This window comes from Crinia signifera, chromosome 9 (assembly GCF_055691185.1).
Source record: "Crinia signifera chromosome 9, ASM5569118v1, whole genome shotgun sequence".
In the NCBI taxonomy this organism is placed as follows: domain Eukaryota; kingdom Metazoa; phylum Chordata; class Amphibia; order Anura; family Myobatrachidae; genus Crinia; species Crinia signifera.
The window spans coordinates 83,435,549-83,450,920 of NC_139225.1; the positions used below are offsets into that span (position 1 = coordinate 83,435,549).

General features: G+C 41.6%; 1 protein-coding gene across 4 annotated transcripts in view; it reads left to right on the plus strand.

The window, feature by feature from the left end:
* Nucleotides 1-2,717: 2,717 nt before the first annotated feature.
* Nucleotides 2,718-15,372, plus strand: part of GRIA3 (glutamate ionotropic receptor AMPA type subunit 3) — a 325,345-nt gene continuing 312,690 nt past the window's right edge. For 2 of the 4 annotated variants that reach the window (XR_014460708.1, XM_083159318.1), the window contains exons 1-2: nucleotides 2,718-3,519; nucleotides 4,482-4,640. Coding sequence is in view for 3 of the 4 variants with exons in the window: in XM_083159318.1 (XP_083015444.1) it covers nucleotides 3,429-3,519; nucleotides 4,482-4,640 (250 nt within the window). In the remaining variant the exon portion in view is untranslated. The remainder of the gene's footprint in view (nucleotides 3,520-4,481; nucleotides 4,641-15,372) is intronic. The other 2 variants (XM_083159317.1, XM_083159316.1) reach the window with 2 other exon arrangements.

A 15,372-nucleotide genomic window follows, 5' to 3' on the forward strand; every position in this document is an offset into this window, starting at 1 on the left:
TGTATTATAACTGTAGCTACTGTACGTAAAAACTGTAAGCTTAGCAGATTAATGGTTCATTTTATTACTCCATTCTTGTGGTCAGAGAGCTGACAATTCAATTAGTTGAGCAGTTATGGTCTCACAGGCCTCTCCCTTTGTGTACAAATGTATATACTGCTCTGAAGACACATTTTGAAAAGAAAACACACCATGGAGAATTATTTTTTTTTTTCTTAACAACTCCTCACAGCATTAAAACTGCAATTGTGCAACTTTATTGCGAGTGGATCCAATGGAACAGGAATCAGAAGGCGTGATATCAATGTTTAGGGAGTTTACATTCAAAGTGAATGATACAAGAGATGGCTAGATAATAAAGGTGCCCATACACAGTTTTGGTATAAATGTCAAACAATGTCAAGGTTGACATTCCCTAGGTCAGGGATGGGGAACCTTCGGCCCTCCAGCTGTTGTAGAACTACGCTTACTCTATTTCAACTGTGACCGAAGGTCAACACAAGCAAAAATCAACATGAAAATGGCAATACATGAAAAGGTCAAAGCGAGTTTTCCATTTTTGTGTGTCTATGTCAACATATGTCAACATAGACACCGTATATGTGTATTGCATCCCATTGCATGGCAAGCACAAACTGATATATTCCCCCTCCATGTCCAACAGTAAAGTATGAACAAGTCGGTTAAAGATATAAATATAAAAACCTTGTGTCGACCTTTTCATGTATTGATCATGATCACATTAACCTTTTGCTTGTGTCGACGTCTGTCAATTTTGACCTAGAGTATGTCTACCATTTTAGGTGTCAACCTGCTCACTGTCGACCATTAGTGGTGAACCTAGTTATGGTCGACCTAGACAACCAGATGCCCCATACACTAAGGATCATACATGCGATTTGGTTACTTTTTATCTAAATTGCATAAAAGCATCCAAATCGCATGTATTTGTTATCAAGTCTGATGCAATGTGTGGCCTTGTATGCATCGCATCAGAGCCTTAGAATCCTGCGGGCTGAAAGAACAGCAGACATGTCGCACAGCTTGGATTGCTTTTGATACATCATATGCAAAAGGGATCCAATGCATTATTTCATATGCAGTCCTCCCCCCCCCCCCCCCCCCAGAAATCTCCCTAATATATGGCCAGCTTCAGAGTTATGCAGGACTCCTAGGCGTGAAATAAAGTTAAATACTGTAATGTAAGTCTTATATGTCAGCCTGAAGCAATTAGATTTTTCATTGTATTTTGTGTTTCAGGAATGCACAGATGTAACCATGCTCATGGCCTGTTGAGCTGTGACTGTGGTCCTTATTCTGGTTGACTCAGCCCCCGGTGCGAACATGCTGGGGACCAAGTACAGAGTACGCATAATCACTTATGTGCATGTGTAGGGCTTCTGTGCTGGCACCTTAGGAGACTTGCATAGTCTCTGTGGCACTCACACAGTGTGGGGGGGGGGGGGGGAGATCGGGCTGGAGGTGGGCAGGGGTCCTTTGCATGCAAACGCCCTGTGTTTCCTGGGTGTACCCACAAAAACAAATGACTTGACTTCCAGAGGAGGGTGGCTGACCTCACAGGACCTCAGACACCCGCCCAGTTTTCAGAGCAGGATGCTGCAAGTCTGTCAATAGAGACTGACTTAGATTTGCAAGAACTATAGAATCAATAGATGGTCAGGCCTGCACTCTACCCTGCGTATGGATTTTTATGCAAAACATCCATTCACAGTGTGGTGGGTATATTCGCTGGGCAGTGGGGGGCGGGCATTCGCACGGCTCCCAGGCGGCATTTAAAGGCTCGCTAAGCAGCGCAGCACAGTGCGCAATGCAGCATGACACATGACAGCAAAGATAAGCATGGCTACATCTGTACATGTTGTACTCATTTGTAAAGTGTACTGTACATTCTAATATCGATTTATGTGTGCCTTTATTAACTATTGGACTATTGCATTGTACATCTGTGACAATGCTATTGTAATATATTACCAATCATTTTCTGGCAGTGACATTTGAAAATGTGTAAAATTAAAAGATATGTTTTATGATGTCAAATTAGATTTGCTTATAAATATGTCAATTAGAAAATAAGCCCCTGAGATCCAAAGCAGTTCCAGTTACAGATGCAGTGTCTGTTCGAGCAACACAAATCACAAAATAATGCAAATAACTGCAAAACATATTCCCCCAAGTCTCTTTGGCTATCATAAATAATTTAGTTCCATTTAATTGCAACTAATTTTAATCAATAAATGGCAGCAATCAGTACATGTCAACTGATTTTATTGAAAATATCATTTTAACATACAAACGAGTATTTTATTTATTTATTGGTGGGGGGTTAACCCATTCCACCCTAGTGTTTAGGATTTACTGTATATTGTAGAATGTGGTTTTTATGTTCAGTGCATATGAATCTCATTGCCCAGAGGGCAGGAGTATGGAAATCGTTGTGGTCATATCACAGATTATGCAAGTTCACAAGCTACTGTAGTGTCTTTGTAGTAAAATGCAGGTTATTTGTAGTTTGAGCTACTGGGTGAAAGAACAGCAGAGGAATCATAATATTTAATTTATTGTATGCATGTACTACATTTCCCATCCTAGTGATTTCTATTCAGTGGTTCATATTCGCATAGAACGTGTGCAGCCCAGAGGACCTGGAGAAAGAAGTGGATTATTTCAAGAAAACACTAAACAGTAGCGAACGTCTGGCTGAGTAAGGGACTGCAAATGCGGCTTATCCAGCAATGCATTGTCCCAGACAGAGCTCCTTCCCGTTTAATGCCATTATTACTACAGCAGTGATATAGAGGGGGCATCTGTCTGAGGCTCCCATTGTAGATATCTGCAGGGGTCTCCTTTGCACCATATTATACTGTGTGCCTCCCTTTGTTGAGGTGGAGCAGCAAACGGGTACCTGGGACACTCGATACGATTTTTTTTTTTTATTTTTTTTTTTTGAGGATGGAGAGGATCTATAAGCTTTGTTGTCCTCAGTAATGAAGGGGTTAGCCTGTGATCCACGTGAGGCTGGTGTGCTTCCATCCATTCTAGCTCCTTGTAGACAAATGCAGAGCTTGTGCTTTGCAGTCTTGTCGGGGCTGCAGTGAGGCTGTGCTGAACGATGCTGCTTTAACTCAACGTCAGATCAAGTTTGATCAATAACCCCCCTACTGGTCCAATTGGAAGATCCTTATTCATCTGATCTTTTTTTTTTTTTTCCTCACTCCCTTTCTCTCTTCACCACCATCTTTGGGAAAAGTCCCCTGATTTCCTATAGCGAGAGCGGGGCTGGATTTGCAGCTTGCATCCAATGGAGCTGTCCAGGGTGCTGTAATCATAGTGGCTAGGGGAGAGCCGGGAGACTTCAGTCCTGCCTGTGTCAGTTTCGTTTTAGAAATTGAATTCGTAGGGCTGTGAAAATGGGGCAAAGCGAGATACAGACTGTCTTCTTTCTGCTGGTGAGCCTTGTAGGGGAGAGCTCTGGAGGATTCCCTAACACCATTAATATAGGTAAGTGGCTGATCGCATGAGATGCTGATTAAAATCCCCAATACAGTGACATCCTGTATGCTAGTCATGCAGAGCTTTGCATGGTTTTGTATTGCAGTGTGCACATACAATATGTATGCTTGCAGCATGGTTTATATACCTCTCACTGTTCTGCATTACGGGACGGTGAAGGAGAATATTAAGGAAGTGTAAATGCTGTCCAACTTTATACACTACTAGCAATGTATAATCATACTCAACTCTGCTGCAGTATTGTATGTAATGTAAATGCACTGACCATGCAATGATAGCATCGCTGCCCACACTCTAATTACTGGATTGTCCTTCTGTTTGCTGTAGACAAAAGCAGACAGCATGCAGATAACCAGGGACATAAGACGTCCAGGATGGATATTATGGCTAGAGTCACTGCAGTTCTCTGTTGGAATGGGGAAACGATTTCATAGATCGCAGCTTAGTGGATTTCCAATACAGAGCATCATTTTGATACAGCACACTGCAGAAAAGTTACTAGACTCACCCAAAGCATCGCTTCTGCGTTCAGCAACGGGAACATAGCGAGCTCTTTGTAGTGTGCATCTCAGACTAAAGGGCAGTATGCAAAGTAACACACAGCTTTCCATTCAGACACATCTTGTACATTGCTGAATAGGTTTGCTCGTCTTGTTCTTGTTGGGAGCTGTGTAGAAGAGCTGGAGTCAGCAAATTGTATTAAAAGCAAGAGTGATACTACAGCAGAAACAGGCACTCCTGCAGCTTAGACCAAAATTCTTCATTAAACGTGCTGTAGTGAAAGGGTTAATAGATCTATACATTATAGAAAATAATGCATTTTATCAACTATTATATATTACATTGTGATTAAATCATGTATAGGCGAGAATACGACACTGCTTTACAAAAATACCTTTCATTGTCACATATATATTGATTTCTTGTTTTTCATGTGTTTTTTTCAATAGGTGGACTTTTCATGAAAAATACAATTCAGGAACACAGTGCATTTATATTTGCAGTGCAACTACACAATACCAACCAAAATAACACAGAGAGGCCCTTCCAGCTGGTCCATCATGTAGATCACTTAGACTCATCCAACAGTTTCTCTGTGACAAATGCATGTGAGTACCTACAGTACTGATTCAAAGCATGCATTCAGTAACCAAAGCATATGTAACATATGACAAGTTTCCAGCCATTAAATGGACAGCTGTATTATTACAGTTACAATGTGTATTACGTTTTATAAATTTTACACATCTATAGATGTCGATATGCATGGTTCAGAATATTTACTTTGCTAAAACCAGCAGATACGTCTTTTTGTTCAAATTAGTTAAAAATGTGTTCTTCACATACAGTATATATACATACTGTTGCTGTTCACTATTTTATTTTTTAAAAGATGCTCCTGCATTATACCCAATTATCTAACGAGATATCTATTATCTTGACTAGCAATATTTTTTAGGTAAAATATAAAAATAAGGAACATATTTCTGTCTTTCTATCTCCCTTTCCTTCTCTCTCTCTCTCTCTCTCTCTCTCTCTCTCTCTCTCTCTCTCTCATTCTTGATCTGCCTCTTTCTGTTTCCCTTTGCCCCTTCTCTCTCTCTCTCTCTCTCTCTCTTGCACTCTCTCTCTCATTCTTGATCTGCCTCTCTCTGCCTCCCTTCTCTCTCTCTCTCTCTCTCTCTCTCTCTCTCTCTCTCTCATCCTCTCTTTCTGTTCCTCTAAAATAGTATTGAGCAATGTCTGGTCATGTGAACATATCTAATGCAGCATTCACAAAGTCTGGACATGCATTAGCAAATACTAGGCATCTATCCCAATGAAATGGTCTCATTGGCTGTGAAAATAGTACTACTATAAGATATGCTGATGAATGCTGGAAATCTGAAGAATACTAATACATCGTGGTTTTATTGCATGGTATTTAATGAGCTGCTCTCTGCAGTGCTCGATTCGCTTCTGTGGGCCACATGAAATAATAAGTATGCTGGGGAAATAGATGTGTGAAGTGTTGCTGAACACACTCCCTTAGGAGCAAATTTATATTAGGGTTTATAGGAAGTAAGATATCTGTACTTTAATAGTCACATTTTACCCAGTCAAAACCCATACTTTTTTCCTATGCTGCATTGCCGGTTTAAGTAGAAACACACAGATATTTTAATTTTATTATTCCTTTCAATAGACCAAAGTTATTGTTTTTCTAGAAGTTATGGTAATTTTACATAGCAACTTTATACGATATATGTACTAACACCAAGCATTAGAAACATTTTGGTCATGGCCTTTAAATATGCAATACTTTATTGTAAAAAAACAAACAAAAAAACACTAATTAAAAACCATTAATCTGAACTGTTTTAAGGTGTAGTATCTACTGTACATATTTTAGGTATGTTGTCCAGTATGTTATAGGGGTAAGTTTTGTATGAATAGAACAACTCCACGTTAAAGTTGGCGATTAATGGAAGTTTGGTGTTATGTCTGTTGTGGTGTCAGCTATGTCCTGACCTCTAAGAGCCCTGGTTTACTTTAACTAGTTTATATAATATTGAGTTTATACCTATGTACTGTAATAAAACCAAGTTCTGTATTTCCTACATGCTTTGCAATCTCTTACTCCTCTTCTTGAATGAATGTCATTCAAATCAAACACTTAGGTTCCTTAATCCTTAATCAAATTAATCCTTTCAAGAGGTTGGCTTTGTAACACCATTTTACAAATATCAATGAATGGATTAAATTTAAATGCTCAAAGCCCCTTTACACAGTACTCAGTAATTGATTTTAATCAACAATATTTCTTTATGGAAATGAGGGAAATTACACAAGACAATCTGACAGTCCTTGTTGAATATGGGTGATAGGAAAAATTCAAATTGCACCATATAAGACATCAAAAAGATTTAAAATGAGAGTACTATGTTCCCTCCTTGCTGTATACTGTTTGTCTTTCATTTCACATTCAAAATAAATGTACTAAGTTATTAAATAGTGACTTCACTTCTACGGTTTGCAACCTTTATTAGACATCCAGTCAACAACAAATAATGATTGAGAGAAACCCAGGATTATACAGTACTTCTACAGTGTGTAGCTTTAGAACTGCTCACAGTGTCAAATCTGTACTCTAAAGAATGAAAAGCAATAATTTTCAAATGTCAGAAAGCTTTTACTTGCTTACTCCAAAGAGTGAAAGGACAACCCAGTGTGCCACCACCTACCATGCGAAACAGTATGTATTTAATACAGGCACAGCTAGTTTTAATTGTACTGTATACATTTCTAAATCACATTCTTTGTCCTACTTGGCACTCTCTTGGTGAAATTAAGAGTGAAGTGGTTTCTTTAAACTGTTGGGCACTTACCCAGATGTGATTGACATAGCTGCTAAAATGATGTAGTTTGAAGAAAACACTATGCTGAAGATTTTAGTGGGCTCCTGATTCCAAACCGATGTGAAAGCCAAGACTGTCCTGCAGCAGTGCTACTGAGTAGCAGAATGGATACAATTCATGCCACTTTAGTTTAGTGCTTGAGACTTTCTTGGTTCCTTGTAAAAATGCCTCTTGTCCTTATATACCTAATGCAGCTGCACAGAAAGCTTTGTCCTTGAATTCCACAGTGACTTAACCTGATAGCACATCATAACAAAGTGAATTTCACACTTTGCGACAGTAAAGGCTTGAAATTAATGTTATTTTCCACCAACACAAATGCCATTAACGAAATAGCAATGCAATGCACTAGGGAGCCTATGACAGCGCTATATAATTCCAAAGCAGTGCAAGTTGAGGAGGCAAGAGCTTAACTCAACAACTGAGTGCTTGAAATAAATGTTCATTTTTGACATGTGTTGAACATGTATGTAAGCATCTATAACATATATTTTCCTTCTCACACTCAACTTCTTACTGTTACAGTTTGAGCGCAGACGCATGCACACACACACATGAACATATATACAATAGTGAATATAGACAACATTTGCTCACATCCACTGTACTGTTTATTTTTTTAAGATACGTGTTTTTTGCTATTATTGTACACTGATATAACATCCTGACAATAAAGATGCAGTAGATGCAATGAGGTAAATATAGATGGGCTTAAGTGAATAATTGCAGCTTGTTAGTTAAGGCGTTTCATTCTGTGCTGCAGCTAGCAACTCAGAGACAGTGCCAGAATAAATGTGGATTATGTTAAGGCTGCTTAGATCAAATGTTATTGAAAGAACCCGCCTGTGTTTTTATGCTGTGCTGTTGTAGTGCATTCCACTACATCTCCTCAGCCTCTGCAGTGTCAGCTCATTAGCACACAGATCTCATATCCCCTCTCTGCACTGTCATTGCAAAAATTGCTGTTGTACACCTTTACAGTCAGCTAGGCTCTTGAATTACGCTCTGTTTGCAAGACACATTAAGGGGAAAGAGCCAAAGAACAACAAATGTAACCTTAGGGTTATTTGCTGTAGAATACTGCAAACAAAGCATCAGCACAAATCCTATTTTGTTCATTAATGTTGAGGATATAGGCAGATTAGCAAGTGGGTTGGAGATGTACAGTATATACAAGAATGGCTTCTTTCATCCAAAAAAAGTTGGCAAGTGGTCTTACGTCTGCAGGGTAGGTTTAGACAAGGCTGTCTGCGACAACTGAACTCTTATAGCACTGGATCAGTATTTACACAAGCACAAGCAGTGTCAAGTGAGCACATGTATGAGTTTGTATGTTTCTCACATTGTAATCTTTTGGAACAAAAAATTGAGACCAACAAAGTGAACCACCAAAAACAAAATATGTTGGAGTAAATATAAAATGTGTTATTTGAGATTGGTTTAGAAAAAATAGATTAGGTGGAAGGGGAGGGGGGAGTCCATATGCTAAACCATCCTTAAAACCATACATACAGTAAGGGAAGACATATATGAGAGCACAATGGAGTCAGTAGAATCGTTATGGGTAGAAATCACAGGTAATATTATTTAAAGGGGCTAAAAAACTCATAGTAGGAACATGTTATAAACTACCCAACATAAATACGGAGGAGGAAAAATAACTCATTCTACAGGTGGGAAAAGTGGCCAGCCTAGGGGACATTATAATTATGGGCGACTTTAACTGGTACTTGTGTATTATAACGGCGCCCGATTTAATCCAAATCGCATCCGATATCGCATCCGATTTATCGGCCGATTTGCGGCCGATTTTTTGCCGATTTGATCTGCGATGCGATTTTGCGTCCGATTTGCGTCCGATTTTCGGCCGATTTTTTGCAGATTTTCGGCCATTTCCTGATGATTTGCATGTTATTCCATCCTTGCACACCCCCAGGTACTATGCGATGGTATGCGATGTGATTTTCGGGAAAATGCCCCTGATTGTACAATTAAATATCGCATAGCAATATCGCATAGCATGCGATGTGATTCGCAATGTTAAATGCACCCCCATTGTTAACGCCACCCCCACTATCAACGCCAACCCGAAGCGTGGCGAGCGCAGCGAGCCCGCGAGGGGCGGCGGTACGCGTCCTCCGACCTTTTCATACCCCCACTATCCACGTCGGCGTGGAGTTGATTTTAGATAGTGTGGCGAGCGGAGCGAGCCACCGAGCCCGAAGCGTGGCGAGCGCAGCGAGCCCCGCGAGGGGACGCGGATTACTTTACATGTATTCCGCATCCCCTCGCGGGGCTCGCTGCGCTCGCCACGCTTCGGGCTCGGTGGCTCGCTGCGCTCGCCACACTATCTAAAATCAACTCCACGCCGACGTGGATAGTGGGGGTATGAAAAGGTCGGAGGACGCGTACCGCCGCCCCTCGCGGGCTCGCTACGCTCGCCACGCTTCGGGTTGGCGTTGATAGTGGGGGTGGCGTTAACAATGGCGGTGCATTTAACATTGTAAGCACCCATCAGGGTGATTGTACAATTACAAATCGAATCGCTTCACATGCATCGCATGGCATGCATCACATGCCACTATATTGCATGCGATGCACTACGATGGTATTCGGGGGTGTACAAGGTGTGCAATAATGGAACAGCATGAAAAAACAACTGAAAAATCGGTCGAAAATCGGCCGAAAATCGGCCAAAAATCGGCCGCAAAATCGCATCCGATTTTTCCATGCGATTTGCGGCCGATTTTCGGCCGATTTCGTGGGCGCCGTCAAAATACACAAGTACCCTTTAACTACCCAGAAATAAATTGGGAAGATAGGTCAAGTAGTACCGCTAAGGGAAATGTTTTATTGGATGCCCTAAATGACCACTAGGTGTATCAATTTATTGAAAGTCCAACCAGAAATAACAATATCCTGGATCTCTTGATAAGCAATAATGGGGACATTCTTACTAACATAACCGTAAGGGAGATATTGGTGACCGCTGGCCACCTGTATGTATTCCATTTTACATCAAAAAAAATGTATAAAAAAGGAGGGCATTCAATGCATTTAAACAAGATTGGACACCTGAATCATTTGCTGCATATAAAGAATGTAATAATAAATGTAAAAATACAATCAAGATGGCTAAATTAGAGACCGAATGTAAAATAGCCGCAGATAGCAAATCTAATCTAAAAAAATTATATATAAACAGAAACGGTTAAGGACGGAAGATATTGGCTCACTAAAAAATAAGCAGGATACCCTGGTAATAGAAGGAAAAGGGAAAGCGGAATTATTCAATAAATGTTTTCCTTCTGTATATGGAAGAATCTTCAGAAGATCTCCCGGTACTTATGTAGTATCTGGACGCCCGATTATCGCATCGCATCCGACCAAATCGCATGTGATGCGATGCACCCGATTTTCCATAGGATTCTATGGGAAAAAGGGTCCTTTTCATTTCCCCACTATCCAACTATGCATGGAGTTGTATATAAACCTGTGGCGAGCGTAGCGAGCCACCGAGCCCGAAGCGTGGCGAGCGCAGCGTGCCCCGCGAGGGGACGCGGATTCGTTAAAAAGTATTCCGCATCCCCTCGCGGTGCTCGCTGCGCCACGCTTCGGGCTCGGTGGCTCGCTACGCTCGCCACAGGTTTATATCCAACTCCATGCGTAGTTGGATAGTAGGGAAATGAAAAGAATCCTATGGAAAAATCGGGTCCATCGCATCGCATGCGATTTCGTCGCATGCGATGTGATGCGATGGACCTGATTTTTTTAATCGGGCGTCCAGATACTACATAAGTACCGATCTCCCACATATTACATTTTCGCAAACTGTATATTTGAATGAGGAAATAGTCTAAAATAGATTAAATAAACTAAATACGAACAAATCTCCTGTCCCTGAAGAAATACACCCAATGATACGAAAATAATTGAGTTCTGTGATAGCACTACCATTATATCTGATATTTGATGAATCAATAAACCCGGGGACAGTACCAAGGGACTGGTGCACAACTAACATAGGAGGTTATTCTGATCGTAGCGGCCAAACGTGCATACGTTCGCTATTAACGTACGCTCTCCGTACGCGGCCGTTGGGGTTAAGTCCACCCACAAATCAGCCGCATATGTACGGGCAGAAACAACGTCGAAGGGGAGTGGCGTACAATTGAGCGTACGCCAACGTACACGGACGGACCAGCCCTTACACTCCGACAACTGGCGTACAATTGAGCGTACGCCACCGTTTACGGACGTCTCTCGTCCGTCTTCCCACCGACTTCTTGCGGCTATCTGACCGTACGCCAGCTTGCACGGACGGGTCCCTATTGTTTTCAATAGAAAACTCAGCTTATGTCACCGCTCGTGAGAGTGAGCGTACGTCCGTGTACGCTGGCATACCCTTCACATATATGGACCTGCAAATCTTGCCTTTCAACTATAATTATGAAAATTCATTAATTGATTGAATTAATTAATGTGCAAAATAGTGGGCATGGGCTTAAAACATTGCTGAAACATCCTTTGTAGGTGTTAGATGTGGTTTATGGTATTGTATCATAAATACAAAACCTATGTTTGTATTAGAGTGAACACGTTGACACATGTCGACTTGTGTAGATTGAGTGTGCTACTGTGTAAAGTCTATGAAAGCACGTAGTGATTGTGTATAACTGTTTAACAAATACCTACCTTAGCATATATAAGCAGGTCTTAAAAAGATTCTTACCTTAAATTAAACAAACCTTTAAATGTAGAGAAGTATAGAAAGATAAGCTTCCAATGTGTTTGAGTGCTGTGTGTGGCTTGCAGGTAGTGAAATCATGGTTTGGACTTAATAGACTGCAGCATTGGTTATTACATTCAGGTGTATGTGTTTGAGTAGTAATCAGCGTAAATTAGCAAACCCAGGCGCACGCTGGCATGCGGTATCTGTAGGGGTGGTCTGAGGTGGCGGTTGGCGGCCACCTGTTTTGTGTCCGAAATGAACGGTGCTTTAGTCGATCGTGCGGTAGTAGCACCGTTCATTTTTGGTGCACACCCCCGTGTACGCCCATGTTTACGCCCATTTTCCCTCATTATTTCGGCCGCTCCCCTCAACACGCCCCTATGCCGCCCCCAATGCCCGTACTCTCGCGTACAGGTTTTTTCGCACGGAGAGACCCGTCTGTAAGCGTTGTGGAGTGTTCGCGCCTGCGCATTAGCGAATGTACGCATGCGCAGATCATGAAAAACCCCGGAACGTACGCGTACGGCCCGGCCGCACCAACCAGAATAAGGCCCATAGTACCAATAAGGAGGAAAGGTAGCAAAATTAACCCGGAAAGTTATAGACCGGTCAGCCTTACAACCATTGTGGGGAATATATTAGAAGGAATAATGATATAGTATCCAAAATTTCTTAGAACAGGAGAATGTGATAAGTAAGGCTCAGCATGGGTTTGTCAAAAATAAATCATTTCAGACTAATTTAAATAGCTTCTATGAGGAAGTCAGTAGGGGGCTGGACTTAGGGAAATCTGTTGATGTAATACTGCTTGATTTCGCTAAAGCTTTTTTTCATACAGTGCCTCATAAAAGGTTAATAATACAACTAGGTAATTTATTGTTAGGAGATAAAATTTGTAATTGGATTAAAAACGTGTTGCACAATCAGGGATAGAGAGTGGTGGTAAATGGCATACATTCTAGCTGGGGAAAGGTGCAAAGTGGGGTCCCACAAGGTTCAAAATTGGGACCCACCTTGGAAGGGACATAGTAAGTAAAATTGCAATATTTGCAGATGACACAAAATTGAGTAAGGAAATTAACTCTGGAGAGGATGTGGATACACTACAAAGTAACTTAGTTAAACTGGAAAGGTAAGTGGAAAGGTAGAAAATGCAGTTTAACTCTGATAAATGTAGTAGTAGTAGTACGTTTATTTATAAGGCGCCGCAAAGTGTCCGCAGCGCCGTACATAGCAAACAAATAACAAATAACAAGGTAACGTACAGGGTGTGTTGAAAAATACAGTATAAATAGGGGTATAGCTGGTAGAAATAAAATCAGCATCAGTTCAGAAGTAGGTGTCAAAATTGTCGAGGAGAAGTAGAGGAAGGGAAGAACAGGACAGGAGGACAGGTGAGGTAAAGAGGTAGGGTGAGTACGTGAGGCAGGAGGACCCTACTCATAAGAGTTAACATACTAAAAATAGGTGGGTGGACGAACGAAAAACAACAGGATAAGTAGGAACGGAGGGGAACGGAGGCAGGATAGGAGGATCAAAAGAGGTTAGGAGGAGGGATAGGCTAGTCGAAAAAAGTGGGTTTTGAGGGAGCGCTTGAAGGAGGTAAGAGAATCAGAAAGCCTGATGGGTGGCGGGAGGTTGTTCCAGTGCAGGGGGGCAGCGCGAGAGAAGTCTTGGACACGGGAGTGGGAGGAGGTGATTAGGTGAGAGGTCAGTCGGGGGTCAGCGATGGAGCGAAGAGGACGGGAGGGAGTGTGGATAGAGATCAGTGAAGAGAGGTAAGGAGCGGTGGAGGAGGAGAGAGCCTTGTAGGTGGTGGTGAGGAGTTTAAAGAGAACTCGGAAAGGAATGGGGAGCCAGTGAAGAGATAGACAGAGGGGGGAGGCGGAGGTAGAGCGGCGGGAGAGGAAGATGAGCCTAGCAGCAGCGTTAAGAATGGTTTGGAGAGATGCGAGGCGGGTGAGAGGTAGCCCAGAGAGAAGGATGTTGCAGTAGTCAAGGCGGGAGATGACAAGAGAGTGAGAATTTTGGTCGCGTCAGTGGAGAGGAATGGTCTGATGCGTGAGATGTTGCATAGGTGAAAGCGGCAAGACTGTGAGAGAGCACGAATGTGGGGGGTGAAAGAGAGGGAGGAGTCAATGATGACACCGAGGCAGCGCGTTTGGTCGGTGGAGGTGATCTCGGTTTCACCAATGCTGATGGAGATAGTGGGAGAAGAGGGGATGTTCGGGGGATGGAAGATTAGAAGTAATGTCATTCATTTTGGGAACAAAAATGAACAAGCTACGTAGACTAAATTGAGTTGTTATAGGGAAGTCCGCTGTAGAGAAGGACTTGTGGGACATCATAGATGAAAAATTGGGTAATAGTGCATACGTACAGCAGCAAAAGCAAACAGGACACTGGCATGCTTTAAAAGGGGAATGGATTCAAGGGATACCAATATGATAGTGCCATGTGATCATGTGATAGTGCCTCTTTACAAGGCATTGGTGAGACCACACTTGGAATACTGTGTTCATTTCTGGACACCGCACCTTAAAAAGGGCATAAATGAATTGGAACAGGTACAGGGAAGGGCGGCTAAGCTAGTAAAATCACTACAATACAAAGATAGGTTAATCAGGCTGAATATGTTTTCACTGGAGAAAAGGAGGTTGAGAGGTGATAGGATTAGTGTGTTCAAATACAGGATTGGGAATCATATGGAACTCGGAGATGATCTGTTCACTAACAGGCCTATACTTAGAACATGCGGGCATGTACTGAGGCTTGAGACAAAGGAATTCCGTACTGAATTAAGAAGAGGATTCTTCACCATTAGAGCAGTAAAATTCTGGAACTCATTGCCAGTGGGGGAGGTTAAAGCAACTCCTGTTAATGAATTTAAATAAAAACTGGACACATTTTTGGCCACTAAGGGAATCCTATAGGCTTTTAACCTATGTCTATATTGCCCCTTACATGGATACTTCTTAAATGCCTTGCTTAAACATCTGGAGACCATTTACTAAGAACAAATAGTCTGCATGGCAGTGTACAAGCAGTCATGAATCCATAAAATCAGTTTGTGGCATAAAACAGCAGCTTGTGTTGGGGAGCAGAAGATGGCACAGCCTGAGTTCCGTACTGAAGTTGTTCCTTGTAAGGTGCAGAACAGATGCACAGACACATTTTGTTATGTCATGTCATTACAGAAAAGAGATTCACTTTTGCTATCATTTACACTTCAGGGATTAGATCCCGGGTTTAATGTGTCAGTGAGGGCAGTCAGAGATGGATCCTTTTGTTCCCTCTCTAAAACACAACGTGATGTCATAGCCCATAGGCAACCATTAGCTAGTGTTATCTTCAGACAGCATTAGCTGCTGGGGAAAGCCTGGTAATTCTGACTATTTTTTTGGTTTAAAATAGAAGAATCATGGTAGATACTGTACCTTTAATATCCGCTACAGGCCCTGTTGTGGGGATCAGCTAATAATGGGGCAATTCTGGAAAATAACTATACTGCCTAGGACCGTGCTTACCTTCTGCTTCAATGGACAATTTAATTTTGTTTATTTTTGTTGTATAGTATACTGATGAATGTATTTGTAACTTTATACAACTACAAATTCTACTACTATTACTATTAATAATGGAAATACTATAGTAGTTGTAATAATACGTTAGATTTTGTACTCACTTGCAGATATACCCAGAGACGGCCCT